The sequence below is a fragment of the Megascapheus bottae genome, chromosome 15 (assembly GCF_031878675.1).
Source record: "Megascapheus bottae isolate mThoBot1 chromosome 15, mThoBot2.hap1, whole genome shotgun sequence".
Taxonomy (NCBI): Eukaryota; Metazoa; Chordata; class Mammalia; order Rodentia; family Geomyidae; genus Megascapheus; species Megascapheus bottae.
In genome coordinates, this window is record NC_143523.1 from 43,474,319 (window position 1) to 43,498,915 (window position 24,597).

The 24,597-nt window shown below is 45.9% G+C and overlaps 1 protein-coding gene across 1 annotated transcript; it reads right to left on the bottom strand.

The window, feature by feature from the left end:
* Positions 1-951: 951 nt before the first annotated feature.
* Npffr1 (neuropeptide FF receptor 1) lies at positions 952-23,096 on the bottom strand. The gene is made up of 4 exons (XM_090345534.1): positions 23,033-23,096; positions 10,200-10,538; positions 3,900-3,999; positions 952-1,901 (listed from the first exon to the last, which is right to left on the bottom strand). Exons 1-4 carry the CDS (start codon positions 23,094-23,096, stop codon positions 998-1,000), a joined length of 1,407 nt encoding a protein of 468 aa, XP_090201660.1. The 3' UTR covers positions 952-997.
* Between the last annotated feature and the right edge of the window lie 1,501 nt (positions 23,097-24,597).

Consider the following 24,597-nt stretch of genomic DNA (forward strand, 5'->3'; position numbering starts at 1 on the left):
GGACAGTTGTGTTTCCAAAGATGGGAAGTTGATATTAGCTGTCTTTCCAGGCGCCCCATGTGTTTCACAGCTGCTTGTCACACTGTTAAGTTCTGCCTGGGTGTGGATGATAGTGGTGGAGAGGGCCCTTTCCTTCTGAGGTGAAGCCCCCCCCCCCCCAGCTCTGTGGTGAAATCCTAGTAGGGAATAGCCTTGTATACTTCTTGGAACAAGACTGATCAACAATTAGAGCTGGCAGGGGTGGCGCACCCAGTTTTTCCGGGGTTAGGTCTAGGTGGAGCAGCCACAGTCAAAAGAACTAGAGAACTCAGTGATTCAGAGCAGAAAACACAGGCCTCCTGAGCTTTCGATTTACTAATTTCCTTGACGGAGAGGGGTCTTTAGGAGATAACCAGAGCTGGCAGAAAGTAAAGAAACTGATTCAAGGGGAATTTCCAACTGAGCGACCTTGCTTAGCCACTGTTCCTCTCCAGGCCTTCATTTCTGCTTCGGTAGAACGAAGATAAGAAAATCCTCTCAAGCCAGGTGCCTGCAACTCATGGTTGCGATACTAGCTTACTTAGGAGGCCGAGATCTGAGAATCACAATTCAAAGCCAGCCTGGACAGAAAGGTCTTCCCAAAAGACTACAAAAAAAAAAAAAAAATGCCAGAAGTGGAGCTGAGGCTTCAGTGGTAGAGCGCTAGGCTTGAGCAAAAGAAGCTCAAGGAGAGTACCCAGGCCCTGATTTCAAACCCCAGGACTGGCACCAAAAAAGATGAGGGTTGTCCGGTCCATACCACAAATGGCTAGAGGACAGTCAGAGCTGTCGGTCCTTCATTGCCGCTATCTGAGAGTGAGACAAAGACGTCCTTGTCGTCAACTGGATACTGTCTTGCTTTTGATCAGGGGGCATCCCAGCACCCTCTTGTCACCTCACACCAGGCTGATCCCTGTGTGTCCAGGGGTCTCCTGTGCAGTGGGAACCACAAGCCGGCCTGTGCCATCCCTGGACCCTCTCAGAGGTTCCAGGCTGGGATGGTGAGTGGCAGATGGGGGCAGCCTGGTCCTTCCCCGGGAACATCCTGATGGTGGGCCACGCGCCCATTGCGCAGCGGGAGACGGCTCGGACGGGGACCCCCACTGCTGGGCCCCGATTCGGATGGCAGGCCAGAGTCGCTGGGCTGCACGTCCACCAGGACCCGGCGGCGTAGGAGCCCGCCGGGCCGCTCGGTGTAGGCCTGCTGGTGATGATGGCTGCCCCACTGAGGCCGGCAGAGCTGAGAACGGAAGGCGGCCTGGAAGCCGCGGCGGAAGTTCTCGTTGAAGTAGCCGTAGATGACGGGGTTGGCGCTGCTGTGGAAGAAGGCCAGCCAGTGCGCCAGGGGGAAGGCGTACATGGACACGACGTGCAGCTGCGGCTCGCTGAGCTCCGCGTAGTCGATGAGCAGCAGCAGCGTCCAGAGCGGCAGCCAGGACAGCGAGAAGAACAGCGCCACCATGACCAGCATGTGCACCACGCGGGCCTTGCGGCGCGCCGCGCGCCCTCCCTCGGCCGCCGCCGCCGCCTCCTCGCCGCCGCCGCCGTCGCGTGCCGGGCCCGGCGGCGCCCGGCACAGCTTGCGCGCGATACGTGCGTACAGAACCACCAGGAGCGCCATGGGCACCAGGTAGACGTGCGCGAAGAGCACGGTGGTGTAGACTTTGCGCATGCGCTGCTCGGGCCACGCCTCCCAGCACGAGTACAGCGGGTAGGAGCGGTTGCGTGCGTCCAGCAGAAAATGCCGCTCCTCACGGGTGACGGTCAGCGTGGCGGCCGACGGACACATAATGAGCAGTGCCAGGGCCCAGATGACCGCGATGGCGAGCAGCGCCTTCCGCACCGTCAGCTTCTCGCGGAAAGGGTGCACGATGCAGCGGAACCTGCAGCACCCGTCCCCGGGTGGAGGGAGGGGGGGGAGAGGGAGAGAAAGCAGAAGGCGGGCGTGGGGAGAGGAGAAAGCAGCGGGGAGTGGGGAGCAGAGCTGACCTCGGGAAAAGTTGGCGGGGATGGAGATATCCGATTGATGTTGGTGATCTCACACTTTAGGACATGGCTCCAATAGTGTTGATGGGGGAGTTTGCAAGCAAATTGGAGGCAGCTCACCCCTCCAACTCCATTCCCCCCACCACTGAGTGGTCCAGAAACCAAGGCAACCGCAGGGTTAAGATGGGGGGAAGGGGTGGGGGGAAGAGCCAGCTTGGGAAGAGTGGAACCTGTGTGCACCTGCACTTCTGGAGGTGAAATGTTAGCTGGCAGCAGGCAGAGCAATAAGGCTGTGGGAAGGCTGATTTGGCCTATCAGCAAATATAGATGTTTAGCTGTTTATGAATGCCCCCTCACCACCATCTGGGAGCTGGGAGGTCAGATGTGGAGCCTAAGTGACAGGCTGTCCCTGTGCCACCTCAGCCAGCCTGCAACCTTTCATTGGTACCGGCACCCTATGAAGACAAATCTGCTGAAGGCCAACCAAGTGCCTTTCTGCTTCATCTGTAGTTTGTGTTCCTTCCACCCCTTTGCCCAGCCTGACTGAAGCTGAGCTGCCTCAGTGGGTTTGGCCTTGACCTTCTGGCTTCACAGTTCCACACATTCAAGAAAGCACCAGAGAACATCTAACACCTAAGATTTGTACTAGGAACATGTGGTGATGCAAGGAGGTTGGAGAGTTTAAGGCCAAGTGTAAGCTATGTAGAGAGACCTAACTTAATTAGTTAATTTAAAAGCATGTAGTACTTGCAATAAGTGCAACAGCAATTGAGAAGTGAAGGAGAATCCTGTGGTATTCTAGGAAGGCTTCTTGGAAGAGGAAGGGCATAAAGAATCCTGCCACAATCACTGAGTGAAAGTACATCCTCTTACATCACTCAACAATGTCAACAAAACTAGGACTGATAACAAAACAAAGGACTCAATTCACTCAGTCACTTAGTGAATTTGTGGTTGGAGGAACCTGGCTTTATCATGCCAGCTTCCTAACCCACTGGGTTATAAACCTGAGTAGAAGATAAGAACATTAGATTGTAGAAGGGGCAGGGCTGAGAAGGGTTCATGATGAGGAGGGAACAAGGAAGTAGGTAAAAAAAACATCACTTGGCATTTGGACTCTGAACCAGAAGCTGTGCCTAAGGTGCACAGATAGAATTGTCAGAAGTCTTCACCATCCCGTACAGTTTTTACCTTTTAGAGATAGGACTGTGGGGCTTGGTCACTAAGTGACCTACCAGCAACACACAGTGAGGCAGTGGGTGGGGACAAAAGACAAACCTGCTCCCTATTCCCTAGAAGGCAGACAAAGAACTTCAGTTACCCTGAAGATATGAGCAAGAGGATGAAGTCAATGCCATAGAAAGATTCACCAGCTCCATATTGGTGCAAAGGCACTCCTGGCCTCATCCCATGTCTCTGGCCATATATACAAGACTCAGTCAAGGGTCTGCACGAATCTGGAGCTGAGTAACATGGGAGTGCTGGAAATGGGGACTAGAAGGCATGGCTCTTCAGCGACCAACAAGGAATTGTTGGCTAGAGTGAAGGTGCAGGGTGAGACCCTCCTTCCCAGCCACATAGAGTCAGGCTCCTAGCTCTGAGTCCTGAGGATGGGCTCAGACTATGGGATGTGGGATTCCTGCCACTCAGGATGAGGTACCCCTCCAAGCTCCTCCCAAGCCCCCCAAGAAAGCCCACCCCAAGCTCCCTCAGGAGGTCTCCAGAAATGGGTTGGTGGTGTTAGCAGGTTCCTCAAATCTAAGGAGTAGCCAGTCCCTCAGGCTTCACTTTTGTGGCTCAGGATTCAGTCTCACTTGCAAAGGAGTGGCCCAGCCAGTCCAGCATGGGAGACAGTGGCTCTCAGTGCCAGCCCAGGGCTCAGGGAAAACTCTCACCTTTCCACGGCGATGGCCACCAGTGTGAAAACAGAAGCACACACAGACATGCCCTGCACCAAGCCACTCATCTTGCACGTGGCGTTGTCGAAGGGCCACCCTGCAACGACAGAGGCCCCCGTGAAGTGAAAGAAGCTTGGGGAATATTTATTCCTTGTCCTGCTTGGGGTCATGTGGCCTCTGCTTGCCAGAGGATAAAGGAACCGACCAGCCTGAGCCAGTTTAACTATGAGAGCATTGGTGTTTATCCTGTCCCTGTCTGGCCTTCTGCTTTCACAGTCCTGTATAGATTTGAGGCCATTTCATCTTCATAGTAGCCATGCTGGTTTCCCCCTTTCCCTTTTCTTGAGATGGGGCCTTATTATATAGGTCAGGTGGCCTCAAATCTTAATCCTAGCTGGGCACTGGTGGCTCACACCTGTAATCCTAGCTACTCAGGCAGCTGAGATCTGAGGATCACAGTTCAAACCCAGCCCGGGGAACCTAAGTCCACGAGACTCTTATCACCAGTTAACCACCAGAAAACTGGAAGTGGCGCTGTGGCTTAATATGGTAGAGAACTAGCCTTGAGCTGAAGAGCTCAGGGACAGCACCTAGGCCCAGAGTTCAAGCCCCATGACTGACAATAAGAATCTTAATCCTCCTGCCTTCCTCCATATTCAGAATGCCAGGATTATAGATGTGTACCACCATACCCAGCTCATCATTCTCTTTCTACAGATGAGAGAATTAAGCAGGAGATTCACTTAGGGCTTCTTTGTCCCTAAATCGCTGTGGATTTGTGGTCAAAGTCCAGCCTGGATGCAGGGGAGTTCAAGTCACAAAAGCTAGCACTGCCCTAGACAGCAAGCTGGCTCTACTTTGTAAAGCTATGTACTGTATGTGCCAACTCTCTGACCATCAGTTCCTCCCAAGGTTTTGTCCCAAGGACATCCTACTACAGTCTGTAAAAATCTTCACTGCAATTTGTCATGATGGAGACTTGCCAACAGGAGGAGGCTGGTAAATTAGCTTTCAAAACAAAGCAACACCAAACAAAACTCCCGCTTTGTAGCATTTGGCAATTTGTGTATCATAAAGCTTGCTTAGCCAAGTTCAACTTCAGTGTGCTATCATCCAATGTAGGAAGTTAGGAAGAAGTGAGCAGTGGACTCTAGTAAGATGGTTCTCACTGCTCAGGAGACTGAGGATCACAAGTTAAAAACAATCCAGGCAGAAAATTCCAGGACACTCTAATCAGTGGCCAAAAGGCTACAAGAAGAGCTTTAGTTCAACTGGAGCCAAGGAGTACCACCCTTGAGTGGAAATGCTAAGGAATTACACTCAGGCCCTGAGTTCAAACCCCAGTTCCAGCACCAAGAAATAAAAAAATAGAAGGAAACTACTGAACATAATCAGTGCAACCCAAGATCCCAATTGGACACCTGGACGACAGTGCTAGACATAGCCCTGAAAACAACCCAGAATACCACAGAGACCAAAATCTTTGCACTATCCAAAACCCTATTCTTGGAATGAATCAGATCCTGAAAGTCAGAATGAAAAACAAAAACAAAAGCCCTCTCTCTTTACAGGAGGAAACATAGAAGGGAGGAGGGAGGTAGCAAGCTGATTACTGGGGAGGGGATTATTACATTGCCAGCTGTCCACAGTCACGTGTATCCAGCAGGCTACAGGGTACCAGAATTACTTTGGGTATTTCTAGAAGAGATGAGCTGTGAGCCTGAGTGGATTAGGTGGGGAAGGTGCACCCAGTAGAAGAGAAAAAATGTGAACACATTTCCCAGAGGACAGCCAGACCTGTGAAGAAAACAAGCAGCTATTATTTTTAAATATAAGGCTTCAAAATATTGTTAATGACCATGACAGTCAGCCAGCCCATAGGGACCATGTCTGCATATTGTTCATAATTGGTCCCTGCCAAACACTTTTCATAGGCTTTGGAGTTACATTGTTTTGGTTTGGTTTTAGTTTTCTTTTCTTTTGGCTTTTCCTTATTTTTTTTAATGCTTTCTCATTATTTTAGGTTGTCTGTGTTTTTGTTGTTGATTGTGTGGCTTGTTTACAATTCACATGCATTTTATTTTCCTATCATATCCCATATTGGAGGTAGAAACTGTGTAATGAATTTTATAATTTTTTTTCTCTCTCTCTCTCCCTCTCCACACACACACACACACACACACACACACACACACACACACACACACACACAGTACTAAAGCTTGAGCTCAGTGCCTGGGCACTGCCCTTTAGCTTTGTCTCTCAAGGCTTTACCGCTGTGCCATTTGAGCTACAGCTCTACTTCCAGCTATCTGATGGATAGATGGACATTCATGTCCTGGCTGTCTTTGAACTTCAGTTCTCAGATCTCAGCCTTCTGAGTAGCTAGGATTACAGGTGTGTGAACTACCAGCACCCAACTTGATTTGTCTTATATATTATGTTTTGTCATTCTCAGATTGACTCTGCACAAATGCATCATGACAATTGACAAAGCAAAATCCTTCAACATTGAACAGATGGTCTTTTTCACATCAAAACACTCAAGAGCATGCTGCTCTGTGGGCAGCTGCATACTAGTTAGTGACCCATTGAAGATTTTGAGCTCATGGGAAGATGGTTTATCTGTATGGTAGACCAAATGACTGAAGTTAAAAAGCTGGGTAACTACACAGTTACCTACTTAATCATACATGTTATACATTTTGCATTTGACCTATTTTTTTCTTTTTTCTTTCCCTTTTTCTTTCCTTCCTTCTTTCTTTCTTTTTTGTTTTTGTTTTGTGGGTCATGGGGCTTGAACTTGGCCTAGGCGCTGTCCCTGAGCTCTTCAGCTCAAGGCTACTGCCCTACCCCTGGGCCTGGACATTGTCCCTGAGCTCTTCAGCTCCAGGCTGTTGCCCTACTCTTGAGCCTCAGACTCACTTCCCATTTTCTAGAGGTTAACTGGAGATAAGAGTCTCAAGTCCTTTTGTGCCCAGGCTTGCTTTGAACCCTGATCTTCAGATCTCAGCATCCTAAGTAGCTAGGATTGCAGGCCTGAGCCACCATGCCTGGCTTTATTTATTAATTTATTTTAGATGGAATCTTGTTTCCCATGTTGGTCTTGACCTCATAGTCTTCCTGCTTCAGCTTCTCAAATATTGGTATAACAGATATGTACCACTGTTCTTTATGAATACAGCTCATCTTCTCAAAATGGTTATACCCATGACTGTCACTATATACCTGAGTTTTTATCTGCTAAAATAAGTAATATAAGTGCCTATTTAATTGGAAAAAGTGGTCTTTGAAGTAGTCATGTTTTATAAAAGTTTGAAAACCTTTTAATAGATGTTGTTTTTTGTTCTTTGGCTGGTTTCTCTAGAACCATGGTACTGCAATTTGAACTCAGCACCCCTCAATTGCTAGGCAGGTACTCTGCTACTGTACTCTGCCTCTAGCCCTGTTTAGTTTTTGTTTGTTTGTTTTGCCAGTCCTGGGGCTTGGCCCTGTGCTTCATTTGTTCAAGGCTAGCTCTTTGCCACTTGAGCCACAGTGCCATTTCTGGCTTTTTCTGTTTATGTGATATTGAGGATTCAAACCCAGGGCTTCATGCATGCTAGGCAAGCACTCTACCACTAAGCCACATTCCCAACCTTCTAGCCCTGTTTTACACTGATTGATTTGTTTGTTTGCCAGTCCTGGGGCTTGAACTCATGGCCTAGGCACTGTCCTTGAACTTTTTCAAGTACTGAGGAATTGAACCCATGGCTTCATGCATGCTAGGCAGGTACTCTATCACTAGGCCACATTCCTGGCCAGCACTGGTTATTTTTTTGAGATAATGCCTCTCTTCCTGCCCAGGTGTATATCTAGATTGTGATTTCCCTATTTTATAATTCCAAAAAACTAAGTTGATAAATGTATTGCACAATACTCAATTGTTGTTTGAGAAGAGGGTCTACTGAATTTTTTGGGGTGGGGGTAAAAAGCCTGGGCTGGCCTCAAATTGCAATCTTCCTGTTCTCAACTTCCTAAATATTAGGATTGCAGGTATGAGCCATTAGCCTAGATCTTTTTGGAAATAATTTTTTCCCAGAATTATCCTCTGTGTTCTTTTACATTTTCTATTACAATACCTTAAGTTAGTTTTGTTAACAGTATATGCGAACTCTATATGATATGTCAAATTTTCATTAAGTGTTCAATCATTTTGTTGCCTTTTTTTTTTTTTTTTTTGCCAGTGCTGGGGCTTGAACTCAGGGCCTAGGTACTGTCCTTGGGTTTTCTCAAGGTTAATCCTCTACTACTTGAGTCACAGCACCACTTCTGGCTTTTTGTGTATGTATGTGGTACCAAGGAATTGAATCCATGGTTTTTGTGTGTGCTAAGCAAGCACTTTACCACTAGGCCACGCTCCTGGCCCTCTTCAATCACTTTGAAATAAAAAGGAGCAAAAACAGATGCATAATTAATTCCAAAGATTGCCTACTCTACTTATGTGACTTTTTTTTTTTTTTTGCCAGTTCTGGGGCTTGAACTCAGGACCTGGGCACTGTCCTTGGACACTCTTCTTGCTCAAGGTTAGCAAACTGCCACTTGAGCCACAGTACCACTTCTGGCTTTTTTTCCCCCTGTGTATGTGGTTCTGGGGAATTGAACCCAGGATTTCATGCATGCTAGGTGAGTACTCTACCACTATGCCACTCTCCCAGCACCACTTACATGACTTTTTTTGCAAAGGCCACACTATACTTTCTGTCCTTGAAGAAAACAGATTTGTGGTACAAATCTTCTCTGTGGTACAAATCTTCCCTGTGGTACAAGAACAGAGAGCCAGCTACAGAGGACCAAAGAGCTTTGTGGGAGATGAAATTGCCCCATGTGTTAATTGTGATGGTACCTGTGTGATTATATGTTTGTCAAAGTTGTGGAACTGTAAGCTAAAAAAGATGGGTTTTAACATATGCTAAATTACACCTCCACGAAAGTAATTTAAATGTAAAACACACATTTTCCAAGAAACTATCAAAGTGAAAGACAAATATAATCGAATGGAACTCCTGTGGATTGCAGAGGAGGGTTGTGCAACAGGAATGGACAACAACAACAAAAGCTAAGGGCTTCATTATAAAGTGAAGTCATATCCTGTATGCCATCAACTGTGTGTGCCAGGACTCAACCTTCTCCACTAGAGCGAGAGAAGGAGGAGGAAAAGAAGAAGGGAGGATAAAGAGAAAAAGGAAATGTTATGGTTTCACTTAACTGCAGGAGATGGTATTAGAAACAACCTAAATATCTATAAAAAATAAATTGCATTAAATGTATCCAATAGAATTCTAAGCAGTTGTAAGGAAAAAAACTATTTATTAATGTGAACTATAACCATGTAAATTATTTGAATAAACCTTATAACCTACTTTTTTTTTCTTTTGCCAGTCCTGAGGCTTGAACTCAGGGGGTTTGGGTGCTGTTCTTTTTTTCTTTAATGTAACGTGTATTTATTTTTTAAAAAATACAAAATAACAAGTCTGTCTTTGTTGATGGCCTTTCCCTGTTCTCTTTCATCAGAGTGGGGTGTCCCTTTCCTTGCAAGCCTAGCCAGCCACACAGAAGACATTCCTAAAGTGGAGCAAGGTAGTGGTGAAGGCCTGGGAGCCTCCCCCACCCCCGCCCCCGCCCTCCAGTGGGTGCTGTTCTTGAGCTTCTTTTGCTCAAGCCTAGTGCTCTACCACTTGAGCCACAGCCTCACTTCTGGCTTTTTATGAGTAGCTTATTGGAGATAAGAGTATCATGGACATACCTGCCCTGGCTGGCTTTGAACTACAATCTTCAGATCTCAGCCACCTGAGTAGCTAGGGTTATAGGCGTGGGCCATGGTATACAGCTACAAGACTGTGTTCTGAAGGAGAACAACTCATAGGACTGGATTCCTTGATCTTTACTCAGAGCAAACCTGCCTCTCTCTCCCTTCTGCCCACTGCTTCTAGTTCTGTCCCTGGATGCTACAAGGGAGACTGAAATGAAGGAGTGTGTGATTCCGGATAGGGTGTAAGACACCAGCTTTGTAGCTACAAAGCAATCCCTTAACTGCTCTGACCCTTTTCTCTAATAAAGCATGCTTCAGTGAACTGCTGTGGGGATTAATTAAGATCAGACATGATACATATGTAACAAAGAAGACCATTAAATAATTGCATCTGCTATTTCTAGTCTAATCCCTCAGCTTCAGACTTTACAGTGGCCCATGGCTTTGATACCAGCCCAGCCACATCTCTAACTGCCCCCGTGGATGCTATCCCCGTCCATACTCACCAGTGATGAGGTTGTCCACCAGGGTTGTGGGCATGCAGAAGATGCCCACCAGCAGGTCACTGATGGCCAGGTTGAGGATGAACATGTTGGTGACAGTGCGCATGTGTCGGTTCTTGAGCACGATGAAGCAGACCAGGGCATTGCCCACCATACAGAGGAGGAAGATGAGCACATAGGCCACGATGAACATGGCTGCCACCAGGGAGGAGTGCTGGTAGTAGGAGGAGAAGGTGAGGTTTGTAGCCAGAGTGGCCTCAGCATCACTCCCATTCTGACTTAGGGGCCAGCTACCGTTGAGAAGTTGGGAGGATTCTCCTAGGACCAAAGGAGCATGTGAGTCTTAGGTCAAGGAGAGATGACTGACATTTTCACCACTGAACAGTCCTACACCTTGATCCTGTCCCTGTACCCTGAGCATGTGTTCAACGAATTTCACTCTGCAGACCCACTTACTCCCTGATCTCATAACCCATCTTGTCCAAGATGCACCTCCAGTGTTTCTCTCTCTCTCTCTCTCTCTCTCTCTCTCTCTCTCTCTCTCTCTCTCTCTCTCTCTCTCTCTCTCTCTCACACACACACACACACACACACACACACACACACACACACACACCCAAATTCCATCCTTCTGGGCCTTACCTTGGGCCTCTGAGGGATTCTTAACTTCTAAGGATCACATGACCCAGGTTCCTTATTCTCTGGTTGAACCTCTAGCTGGGTTCAGCCAATGGGAGGCACCGATGAAGATGGAAGGGCAAGAGAACACAGTCACTTATGACTCCTGACTCCCTCCCTGCCTGGTCCAGTTCTGCCAATGAATGTTCACAGACACAGCCCAGTCTGATTGGTGACTCCTTATCGTGTTTTTGAGTGTATCCTCCAAAAGTTCATGTGCTTTGTCCCCCAGATCCTATGTTAACAGTATTTGGAGGTGAGGCCTGTGGGAATGGCTAGGATTGAATGAGTGGCTTTCTGCATGGAGGAAGAGAGTCCACAGCTAGCACATTTACTCTGTCTCACCACGTGGTGTTCATACCACATTATGGTATACAAGAAGCTGGTGTCTTGCATTTGGACTTCTAGCCTCCACAATTGCTATTCTTCATAAATGTGCTCAGTCTCAGGCGTATTGTTATAATGTGAGAAACTAGACGAAGGTACTCCTCTTCTGGGTTCTCCCTCTTCTACTCTCCATGCACCAGTAAGATTTCAGGTGGGAACAGCATAATGTGGTCACCGGTCCCACAATGAGAACATGGCACTGTGGGTTCTAACTCAGGGCTAAGTATGTGTTTCCCCAGCAGTGTTTCGAAGGCAGAAGCTCAGTGTCCAGCCTCGCTCTTCTGGGAAGTCATTAACTGTGGTGACTCATCATGTTGTCTCACAAACTCTCCTCCTGACTTCCTCTGGGACTGGATGTGACCCATTCTAGGGGACAGTGAGTCTCTGAGGAGTGGTTTTTTTTGTTTTTTTTCCTGTTGCACTCAGGGCTTAGCCACTGCAGAGAGCCACTAGAGGCTTAGAAGACACTCAAGAGGGCTGGGAGGAAGAGTAGGGCCAAGCTGGCACCAGCAGGGCTTCCAGGACCAGCAGGAGCCATAGCAGGGGACTTTGGTGGGGACCAAAGGCCTGATAGTGGAGATGGAGCAACTGGGAAGTTGAAGTGTGCACTAAGAGGAAAGATATTTCCCTGCTAATATCTTTCACTGGCTTCCAACTGCACTCAAGCATCTTCATTATAATATAGGAAATACTGAACATGCACCAGACTATTACAGAGAACACACACAGAGCACCAAGTGTCAATGATCCATTGCAGAGGAACTCATGATACATCCTCTACCTGCCACAGTGCTCAGATCAAGTCCAATCTTGTTTCATTTACACCCACCTCTTTCTTTTGGAGTTATTTGAGGCAAATACTACACATCAATTTTGTCATCCATAAACATTTCAGTTTGTATCTCTAAAAATAAGGGCCTGGTGCGGTGGCTCACGCCAGGAGGCTGAGATCTGAGGATCAACGTTCAAAGCCAGCCCTGGTACAAAAGGACCTGAGACGCCTATCTCCAATTAACCTCTAGAAAATGGGAAGTTGGGCTTTGCTCTAGGTTAGGGCAGTTGCCTTGAGCTGAAGAGCTCAGGAACAACGCCTAGGCCCAAGGGTAGAGTGGTAGCCATGAGCTGAAGAGCTCAGGGATAGTGCCCAGGCTGAGTTCAAGCCCCATGACCCACAATACATACATACATACATACATACATGCATGCATACATACATAAAATAAAAATAAGGACTTTTACAAAAACTACAATCATTCTCAAACTTACCAAAATTAATTACTGTAATATAATCCAATGTCTAGCATCTGACATTAAAATTCCCTGATAGGAAACAGGTGTGGAAGTACATGCCCGTCAATGGAAAGGATGAGCTAGGATGTTCACAAGTTCAAAGCCAGCTTGAGCTACACAGCTCAGATTGTTTAAAAAATTACAAGAAGAGGAAAGAAGATGAAGGAGGAAAAGGAGGAGGAGGAAGAAGAAGAGGAAGATATCAGGTTTTACCATACAGTAGCTATGTCTAACCTTATGAGTTCTCCTGATTTCCAGAAAACAAATTTCTTGGTTGTTCCACAAGTTTTTAAATTGTTTTGAGTGAAGATCCAACTGAGATTTCTGTCTCTATCAACTGTTATTATGTGACAACACTTAGTAGCATGACACCATGCCACGACACATGGATGATTCTTCTACGGATTTCCCTTGGGATCTCTTGCAGCTACAGTCATCTGATGGCTTGGCTGCAGCTGGGAGGTCAAGGGCACCTCCCTGCTGTGACTGGTGATTAATGCTGGCTAGTAGCTGGGGTACCAGAGTTCTCCACAGGCTTCTCCTCCCATAGGTTCAGGCATGGTGCTCTCCAGGTTCCAAGAAAGCTAACAGGCTTCCTTCTGCCACAATTTTATCAACCAAAACAAGTCTTTTACGACAGCCCAGATTCAAACCAGTGGAGAAGTGGCTTTCACTTCATGAAAGGAAGAACAGCAAAAACAGTCTGGCCATAGATGTATGGCTCATTGAAGGTCTTCATTAATCCAGGCACTGGTGGCTCATGTCTGTTAAAGAGGCTGAGATCTGAGGATCTTGGTTTAGTCTAGGCAGGAAATGTCGGTGAGATTTTTATCTCCAATTAACCACCAAAAGCTGGAAATAGAGCTGTGATTCTGGTGGTAGAGTGTTAGCCTTGAGCAAAAGAAGCTCAAGGCCGGTGCCCAGGCTTTGATTTCAAGCTCCAATACCAGCACACCACACACAGAGACTTTTATTATAATTATAATACAATCAATATAATCTACCAGCTCTCCCATATTGCATTTGGTTCTCGAGTTTCTTTTAGTTTACAGGTTCCCTTTTGTCTCTTTCCCCCTTGCTATTTATTTATCATAAACACTGCATCATTTGTCTGGAGAGTGTCATGCAGACTGGACTTTGCTGACGGATCCCTCCTGGCATCATTCTGTTTTCTGGGGCTGTGTTTCCTGTAAATTAGCTGATCAATGGAAAGATTTCATCATTAGATTGTGTCTGAGGCTCTCGGGCCCTCAGGTGGTTCTGTCTGATTCTCCACCATCAAGTTCCTCAGCAGACTTTCACTTAATATTTTCAGGAGCCACTGATAAGCATTGCCTACATCTCTAATTGCATTTTACATATAATTCACACTCTACCACGGCCTCCAGCACTCTGTGTGGTCTGATTTCTGTGGACATGTCCTGGCTTCATCCAGTATCACTCTCCCTACCTCTTCGTTTTTGCTGTTACTGGGACTTGAAGTTAGGCTCTTACATTTTCACTTGGCTTTTCCACTCACAGCTAGCTAGCACTTGAGCCACAGCTTCACTTCCACCTTCTTTGGGTGGTTAATTGGAGATAAGAGTCTGTTAGAGGAATTGAACCCTGGTACCACATACACAGAAAAAAGTCGGAAGTGGTGCTGTGGTTCAAATGACACAGTGCTAGTCTTAAGAAAGCCCAATGACAGTACTCAGGCCCTGAGTACAAGCCCCAGGACTGGCAAAAAAAAAAAAAAGAAAAGAAAGAAAGAAAAAGAAAAAAACAAAAATGGTCCTGTTATACAAGTGGTAGAGCATTAGCTTTAAAAAAGCCCTATGACAATGCTCAGGCCCTGAGCTCAAGCCCTGGGACTGGCAAAAAAAAAAGAGTATGTTAGACTTTCCTGCCAGCTCACTTTGATCCATGATCCTCAGATCTCAGCCTTAAGAGCCAGGATTTCAGAAGTAAGTCTTTGGCACTCACTGGTGTATAACTCACTCATTGGCACTTGGCAAAACTTGTTAAATGTTGCCTTCTCAGAGAAGGACAACCTAATTACTGTATTTAATGTAGGTGTTCCATAATTGTCTATCCAAATGTCCTGCTGATTTTCTGCAATCCATCATATTTTGTTTTCAGATTACCATCCCCCATTCCCACGCTTAAGAATAAGATCCTGGGGTTGGGAGTTTGGCCTAGCGGTAGAGTGCTTGCCTAGCATGCACAAAGACCTGGATTCGATTCCTTGGTATCACATCTGTAGAAAAGCCAGAACTGGTGCTGTGGCTCAAGTGATAGAGCACTAACCTTGAGGAATGCCCAAGTACAGTGCTCAGGCCCAGAGTTCAGTCCCCAGGACTGGGGAAAAAAAAGTTAGTTCCTGGAAAGCAGGGACCTTTCTTGTCCTGTTGGTAGCAGCATCCCTGGCATCTTGTCACTGCCCCGCCTCAATAAATGGTTCAGTACACCATTCATGATGATGAAATGAATTAATATTTATAGGAAGCAGGGAAGGAAAGAAGAAAAGATCTTAACACTGGTGACAGGGTCCTGCTCAAAGCATCTGTGTTTTCTAGGTGCTTCTAGAAAGAGCCCCAGGGAGAACCATCACTTATCACAAAGCCAGGGTGGGGGGCTCCTCAAGCAGTTTACTTTGCTGATCCTCAGTCCCCATGACTGGGGGAACTTGTGGCTAGAGATAGAGGAAATGGCCAGAACCTTTTAGGAGGCACACCAGCCTGTCTGCTGCCCCTGATGGCTTCCCTTGGTCCTCAAGCACCTTATTCTCTGCCTATGCTTCTAATGTCTCAGCTGAATCCCTAGATTTAACTCAGTTTCCCACAATGCGCACTAGTCTGTTACTATTTATTTTTGAGACAAAAAGCTTAGGCTGACCTAAGCTACCTTTGAACTCACAATTCTCCTCCCTACGCCTCCTAGGTGCTGGGATTACAGAGGTGCATCATAAGGAAAAACAACTCCTTCCTATTCTTGGAAGCCTCCCTCTGGTCCACTCCAACCCCACCTGAGGGCCATGCCAGCAACCAGAGACCTCATTAACACTTGAACTTGTGCTTTCTGGGACCTGCCAGTACCCTTGTGATTATATCCTCTGAAATGTTCCTCCACTGAACCCACCTAAGCCATTTCCTTACTAGAGGAGCCCTGGAAGTCTCAAGATGTTCTAATAGCTGTCTCCAGGGCTCTCTGATGAGCTCAGAGAGATCCATGTTCTGGATCACTAAGAGCTGGTGCTGGAGACAAGTTGGGATACAGCAATTCTCAAAGTGTGGTTTCCCAATCTGCAGCATCAGCATCACATGGAACCTGTTAGAAATGTTCCGGCCTTAGAAACTGGAAACTATGAGGTTGAGACCTGGTTGTCTTTTTGGATCTTAAAGCATTGGCTGAGAATGTAGCTCAGGGGTAAAGTACTTGCCTAGTGTGTGAAAGACCAAGTGGTGTCTGGCCTCCAGAATTAGAACCTTCCCCCTTTTTACAAGAACCCTCCAGAGGAATGTATTTCACCCTCAAGTGTGATAACCCCATAGCTGAAGGACTTGGAATTTCTTGGTAGGGAAAGCACACACCAGAAAGTCCCAGCCCTCCTTCCTATTTCCTGGCCTCTAGGGATATAATACATCCTTAAAAATGCTTTTGTTTTTTTGATGGTCATGGGACTTGAACTCTGGGCCTGGGCCTTATCTCTGAGCTCTTCTGCTCAAGGCTACTACCCTGTCCCTTGAGCCACAACACTGCCGGTTTTCTAGCGTTTAATTGGGGATAAGAGTTTCACAGTCTCTGGTGCCCAGGCTGGCTTTGAACCGTGATCCTCAGATCTCAGCCTCCCGAGTAGCTAGGATTACAGGCATGAGCCACCATGCCCAGCTAGAAATTGCTTTTGTTGAAAGGTCCTGACTCTTCCTTTGGGCCTGCAAAGTCGAAAAGGAAACTAAAATCAGTAGCAAAGCTTGGCATCTCTGTCTCTATTTTTGTTTTTGTTTTATGTTTTGGTGCCAGTCCTAAGGCTTGAACTCAGAGCCTGGGCACTGAGCTTTTTGTTCAAGGGTAGCACTCTGCTACTTAAGCTATGGCTCCACTTCCAGCTTTTTGAAGGTTAATTGGAGATAACACTTTCACTGACATTGCTGCTTAGGCTGTGACTGAGTACCTATGATTACAGGTGTGAGCCACTGACTCCTGGTTCTATCTCCATTTTGTATCTGACTTTGCTCTGAGCCATTCTCTCTACAGTTACATTGCAGTCATTTTGGAATCCAGGAAGGACAGGACTGGCCAGTAATATCTTATGAGAAGAGAAAGAACTGCTGCCCCCAGATAGAGCCCTCTTATGGGCGTATGCCTACAATTGTCCTGGTAATATGTGGGAGCTCAATCCCAGATTGGGGGTCATTGGTTACTCATTCCACAAGATCCATTGAAAAATGCCACAGCACAAAGCACGGAACAGGACAAATGGTTAATAAGCACATAAAACAAAAAAGTTCAAGTTCACGGATATTGTGAAAAATGCTATTTCAGAAAGAACCTTTTCATCAGTCAGACTGACAAAGAGAAAGAGTGTTGCGGAGGGCTGGTCTATGGCCGGGCACAATTAGTGATCTCAGAATTCCCTGGCTCTTAATTCAAGACGTAGGATTGGCACCAAAACATAAAAACAAAAATGGGGACAGACAGACGGGTGGATCAATATTTCCTGGCTCTGGTCGTGGAAAGGTCATGTTACCTCTCCAGAAACCAGATTCTTTGTTGCTAAGATAGAAGTGAGCAGAGATTCAAAGGATTTGTGTGAGAAGAGTTTAGAAGATCTGGTGCACAAGGGCTTCATAGTAGGTCACCTGCATTGAAGGTCTCTTCTGAGTGTATTAGCTGATGTAATAGGTATGAGCACAGAATTTATAGAACTTTTACTTTGGGCTTTCCTGCTGGCTTGAAAGATGTGTGAAATGAAAACAAATGGCACAGAACCAGAGTAAGCCCTGAAGACACCCTCTCCCACTAATAACCACATCGGTGCTGCCATCTGCTGGTTTTTCCTGGTAACATGAGGGGCTTAGTCCCAGACTGGGAATCACTGGTCTCTCATTCCTCAAGATCCTTTGAAAAACGCCACAGCACAAAACACAGAACAGGACAAATGGCTACAAGCACATACAACAACAAAAACCGTGCAAGTTCCTGGGTAATGTGAGACATGTTATTTCAGAAAGAATCTTTTCATCAGTCAGACTGACAAAGAGACAGAGTGTTGAGGAGGGCTGGACTGTGGCTGGGCACTGCAGAGGGAGTACCAGTCTGTGAGCTCCTCAGCAGAGGCTCAGCCAGGGACCTCCCGATCCACCATCCCCCTTCAGAGGTTTATCATAACGAATAGAATGGGGACCGTGGCCTAGGGAAAACAGGCCACAGGTTGCAATGGTTACAAAACAGTATACACATGCATTATAAATCCTACTTCTATATAAAGCATGGGTGGTATTTTATTAATTGATTTTCTCATGAATTTTCAATTGGCATAATCAGTTATACCAGGAAAGGTTCATTATGACATTTCCATATGTGTATAATATATCCTGATCCACCTCACTCCCTCTTTCTCCCTTACCCACCTCCCCTTCTAAAACAATGTCTACAGGTCTCACTGTTCTATTTCCACATGCGCAAAGAAACTATAAGGACCTCATCACCTTCATTTACCAGCTCTGTTTACCCTCCTCCCTCCCCTCATTCCTTCCTTCCCGAAACAGGATTTGTTTTGTTTGCTTTTTGGCGCCGGGAGGGGGGGGGAGGGCGGGGGGAGGATAGGATGGGGAGGAGATATCAGCAAGCTCAGTTTGCTTACTCAGCTGCCGCTCTACCTTTTGGGCTATGTCTCCAGTTTTATTTTTTGCTTATGTTGGAGATAGAGTCTCATGGACTTTTCTGCTTGTATTGGCTTCAAATGGATGTCGTTCACATCCCAGCTTCCTTAATAGCTCGGGTTAAAGGACAGAAGTCATCAGTGCCCAGTTTATCCTTTTATTTAATATCTATATCTATGGTGCTGTCTCTTTGCTTTTTAGCTCAACACTGGTGCATTACCACTTGAGCCACAGCGCCACTTCTGCCTTTTTTTCCCTGGTTATTGGAGGTAGTAGTCTCATGAACTTTCCCTCACGGGCTGGCTTTGAACTGTGATCCTCACATATCAGCCTTCTGAGTAGCTAGAATTATAGGCATGAACCATCAGCATCTGATATTTGTTGGCTTCTTAAAAGTTAGAATTGCCAGGAGTTTGGCCTAGTGGTAGAGTGCTTGCCTAGCATGCACGAAGACCCGGGTTCGATTCCTCGGTACCATATACGTAGCAAAAAGCCAGAAGTGGTGCTGTGGCTCAAGTGGTAGAGCTCTAGCCTTGAGAAAATCCAAGGACAGTGTTCAGGCTCTGAGCTCAAGCCCAGGACTGGCAAAAAAAAAAAGAATTAATTTTTTTTTTTTTTTTTTTTTTTTTTTTTTTTTTTTTTTGCCAGTCCTGGGCTTAAGCTCAGGGCCTGAGCACTGTCCTTGGACTTTCTCAAGGCTAGAGCTCTACCACTTGAGCCTCAGCACCACTTCCGGCTTTTTTCTATGTATGTGGTACCGAGGAATTGAACCCGGGTCTTCATGCATGCTAGGCAAGCACTTTAACCACTAGGCCAAACTCCCAGCCCAGAATTAAAAAATTTTAAAACAGCTGGGTACCAGTGACTTATGCCTGTAATCTTAGCAACTCAGAAGGCTAGATCTGAGAATCTCAGTTCACAGCCAGCCGGGGCAAGATTTTTTTTTTTTTTTTTACCTCCAATAAACCACCAGAAAGTCAGAAGTGGCACTGTAGCTCAAGGTGGTAGAGCACAAGCTCTGTCTATTCAACCCTGGCAACCGGGATCCTTTTACACTCTCCATAGCTGTGGGCTTTTTTGCAGGCTGTCATAAATTGATCATATAGCCTTTGCAGAGGATCTTATTTCATTCAGTAATAAGAATGTCTTTTCACTGCTTGATGGCTCATTACTTTTTAAATATGGAATAAGATTCCATTGTCTGGGTGTTCTGTGACTTTCTCATTCTCACACCTACTGTCTTCCAAGATTTGGCAGTTATGTTCAGAGAATTCCTTTAAATGCTTGTATGTCAGATTTTTTGAAAAACATGAATCATGTGACAAGAGTATGTAGAGGGGGGCCAGGAGCGTGGCTTAGTGGCAGAGTGCTTGCCTAGCATGCACGAAGCCCTGGGTTTGATTCCTCAGTACCACATACACAGAAAAAGCCGGAAGTGGTTCTGTGGCTCAAGTGGCAGAGCGCTTGAGGATTTTTCTTATTATTTTGTGATTTTCTTCTTTCTTTTTTCTTTTTTTGCCAGTCCTGGGGCTTGAACTCAATCCTAGGCACTGTCCTTGAGCATTCTCAAGGCTAGTGTTCTACCACTTTAGCCACAGCACTACTTCCGGCTTTTCTATAAATGTGGTACTGAGGAATTGAACCCAGGGCTTTGTGTATGCTAGACAAGCACTCTACCAGTAGGCCATGCTTTCAGCCTCTTATTTTGTGTTTTGTGTGTGGATAATGGGGGTTGAACTCAGTACCTACTACTTTCATCCACTGGCTAGAGCTCTACCAACTGAGCCATGGCCTCCAGCCCTAAAGGACCTTGTCCACTTGCTTGGCTTTTTCCACTGAAAGCTGCACTCTGTCCATTGAGCCAAACCTCTACTCCTGGCTTTCGGATATTTAATTGAAGGTAAGAGTCTCAGTTTCGTGGATTATTTGTCTTATCTGATGGTCTTAGAACCTCGATCCTCAGATCTCAGTTTCTTGAGTAGCTAGGACTACAGACATGAGCTACGACTGTAGAATTATCTTCCAAAGTTACGGTGTTGCTGTGTATCCCCCCTTCCCCAGCAAGGAAGGAGATCTGCTGTTTTTGTTCTTGCTAGCATTTGGTGTTGCCAGTATTTTGGATTTTTGCCATTCGTGCGGTACTTGCTATCCCCTCTTGGTCATATTAATGTGTTATTGCCTAATGACATGTGGTAGACACTTTTCCTAGCTTATTGGTACTTGCTGATCTTCTTTGTGAGCTGTCTGATCAGATACTTTGCCTATTTTCAATCGTGCTAACCATTTTCTCTTTGCTATGTTTTAAGTATATTTTAGAGAAGTTATTTGCATATTTTGGTTAAGTAGTGCTTTATCAGATTTGAATTTTAGAATAATTTCTTCCATTTGGGAATTTCTTCTCATTTTCCTCACAGTAACTAGGAATACTGTCCTTCAGCTTCTTCATTCAAGGACAGTGCTCTATCACTTGAGCCACATTTCTACTTCCCAGCTTTTGGTGTTAACTGGAAATAAGCATCTCATGGACTTTCCTGCCTGAGCAGAATTCAAGACTTGATCCTTAAATCTCAGACTCCTGAGTAGCTAGGATTACAGGAATGAGTCTCCAATAGCTGACTCAGTAATTCCATGAGTTATAGTTGGTCTCATATTTAAAAAGGTTTTGCCAAGGTCATCTAGATTTTCTCCTATCTTACCATCTTCGAGTTTCATAGTTCATTTGTTTTTGTTGTTGTTTTTGAGAAAAGGTTTCCTTATGTATGTAGCCCAGATTGGCCTTTAATGGAAATTCTTGTGGGGTTTGAACTTGCTCTTGCTAGGCCAGTGCTCTACTACTGAGCCATCCCTTCATGCCTAACTTGCATTTAACTTTTTTTTTTTTTAGTGGGTTCTCGTGGGGTTTGAACACTGGGCCTGACCGTTGTCTCTGAGTTCTTCAGTTCAAGGCCAGCGCTCTACCACTTGAGCCATAGCACCAATTCTGCATTTTACTTTTTAAATTAGATACATAAGATAAAATACTGGCTCTGTCAGAAACTGTGAACCCCTGGCTGATACCCAAATCACCTGGATTTTAACAATGCACACCCCTGCTTCCCCCCTACTCCACCCCAAAATGAATCAGAATCTCCAAAGGGTGGTTTGGGGGCACTAGTGTTCTTTTTAAAAGCTTCCCTGATAAGTTCCATGTGGAACTGGATTTGAGAACCACTAACTTGTGCATTCTCTGCCCTCAAGGTCCAAGGTTTAGTGGGGCTTAACATTTTGAGATCACCAAAGTCTTTGAGATGGATGAATTTTTAATGCATTTCACAGGCATTTTCTTGGTACAGTATGAAATAGTCCCTATCTGGAAGGAAGTGGCCTTTGAGAGCACTGGCTCTTCTTCCCAATGGGTGACTCATACTTGGATGGAACAGGTGAGCACCGAGGAAGTGGCTCACTTTGTATCCTATGCCTAACACTGTAACTTTTCTCTTGGACACCTAGTCCTCTTCCCTGCATGCATGTATTTTTTTCCATATATTTTTATTGTAATTAATAGAAGGGTTACATTATATTCACCAGATAGAAGGTGCATTACTTCACATACATTGATACCCTTTCTCATGTCTTGGTCCCCATTTCCCTACCCCTACCCCCACCCATATATATATATATTGGAAACTATCCATCAAGAGTTTGCATCCACCCCTAGCCAAAGAACAGCCAATCGGATCTATTTGCTTTGGATTTGATTCTAAATCCTAGTAACCCCTCCCTACTTCCCTTTGCTGGATTTTTACCACCCCTTTCTAGTAGATTCCTACAGTTCTCCCCACCTCATTTCTGTTGCTTGTAACCCCAGTGTCCTGGCTAATATAACCGGATTAAAATGAAGCATCGTGGACCTACCAGAGTCTGCAGAGTCTATCAGTGAAAATATCAGTGAGAACAGAAATGCCCCACCAGCACCTGGTGGGATTGTTGATTTGATTTTGCTTTCCTAATGCACTTGCAGCTTTGTAAAGTTGATAGCCGAGTACTACACGTATCATCTAATACTTGATCAAAGGACGGAGAATACAATGGGCAACAGGCAAGGCTTCTCGGCTCATCTGAGAAGTGATGAACAAAAACATCTTACCCCTCAGGCATCCCTTCTTCCATGCAATAGCCCAACCAGGCATCACTCGTCAGAGTCTCAGCCTCCCACAATTGCTCATGTTTTGCAGGAAAGGCTTGGGCAGATGTATTCACTTGGGTGAGGAAATGACTAACGACAACAAGCAGTGCTGTCTCTTCTGGTCATTTCCATTTCAAAAGGAGTCAGACCTTCAATCAGAAAATGCAAAGCTCTTGACCAAATTTCAGCTCCTAATGAGAGAGTAGCGAAAGGCTTTGGAGAAAGGGAGGCTGAATGGAATTCTTTTTATGTTTGTGTCTTTACAAGACTTGGTAGAAATTAGCCATGTTATCTTTGCCTTGGTTTATAAACTCAGCATTGAGCTGTTGCTAAGCAGTCAATGATTGAGCCTAAGAACCTATCCCGTCTTTCTTCAACTCACTGTGGTACACTGGATAGGCTCCAGTGAAAACTGTATCTATCTGTTCTCAGATTCTCCAGCAGCAGCTGACATCCCTCCATTTCCCACTCATAGCCAGACCACACGGTGACGAAGTTGTCAGGAAAAATCTGCATCGCTGTACCCTACGAAGGCTGTACCCCTGGAATGTCCCCAGAAAGTGCCAGTGGAACTACCAGAGTCAGTTCAGGGCAAGCTATACCTGAAGGGCTAGGCTTTGTGTGTGTGTGTGTGTGTGTGTGTGTGTGTGTGTGTGTGTGTGTACATGCTTGTGTGTGTGTGCCAGTCCTGGGGGTTTGTTTGAACTCAGGGCCTGGGCCCTGTCCATTAGTTTTTTTCATTCAAGGCTGGTACTGTATCACTTGAGCCATAGTTCTGCTTCTGGCTTTTTGGTGGCTATTGGAGATAAGAATCTTGTGAACATTCCTGCCTGAGTTGGCTTTGAACTGTGATCTTCATATTTCAGCCTCCCAAGTAGCTTGGATTGTAGGTGTGAGCCACTGGTGCCTCACTGGACTTCCATTTTATCATCTAAGAGGTGATGCTGCTGCTTCCTGGTAACCTGGCTGGGCGGCTCCAGAGAAGTAAACTGCTTTGTGGAAAAGGAAAGGACCTAGGGTCTCTATCTAGCAGCAGCATTTCCAAGGGGCATAAAAGAACAGATGATGGAGGGGCCCAGATGACTCCTGTCCCCCTTCCTCTCTCCGTGAAATCCTTCCCTTGCATGGGCCCTTCCTCACAAGAATCCATTCTCTGGCTGGAGTTCCCAGGCTGAGTAGGTATTACGAAGGGCTCCCAGAAGGTCACTGCCTTGGGGTCTGGCTGGGACTGAGCCTAGGGAATGGATCAGATCTGTTTTCCTTCTGCTGATTAATATCAAAATATATACTACACCATGACTGGTGGAGAAGGTGAATGACGGGGTGGGGGGGTCACTGCCCAACTAGCTCTGGCAATTCTGTCAGAACTTGACAGGCTGCCTATCTCTTCCTAGGAGTTGGGAGAAGGTTCTGAGCCTTTAGAGACCCTTCCAGATTCTGTATTTGGTCCTACTATCCAAGAACTCCCCTTCTGATCCAACTCAGTAGTGAAAGCTGTCAGCCCCTGGGCTCAAGTAGGCTGTGAGCTGGAGCGGTCAGCTCTAATGATGGAGGGTTGTTCCCGATGTGGAACTGAACGGTTCTACTGCAACATGTCATTTCTAAGTCCTAGGTCTGTTCCTCACAGGCACATAGAACCAGAGCAAGCCTCTGCCCCATCCCCTTTGCCTTGTCTCTATCCCATGCTGTCATTCCAGATGCAGGCCCAGCTACTTGTCAGTCTCCCCAGTCATTTTTTTCTAAGAACTCAAGCCATCTATCTCCCATTGTAAATGGATGCCATTGATTTTCTGAGACTAACTTCAGGGCTCTACCTTTCATGTGCATTTACATCTCATTGTGTTAGTTCCAATTCAACTTTCAAGTGGTGAAGATAACATCCTGTCAGGGGTTTCATCTCCTGGACACAGAATTGATAAGCTTGTGGGCTATTTTTCCTGTTAGGAACTCTGAGAGTGTTATCAAGGCTTTAATAACCCCTTCTACCCCCATTGTCTACCCTCCAATGTCCTTCCCA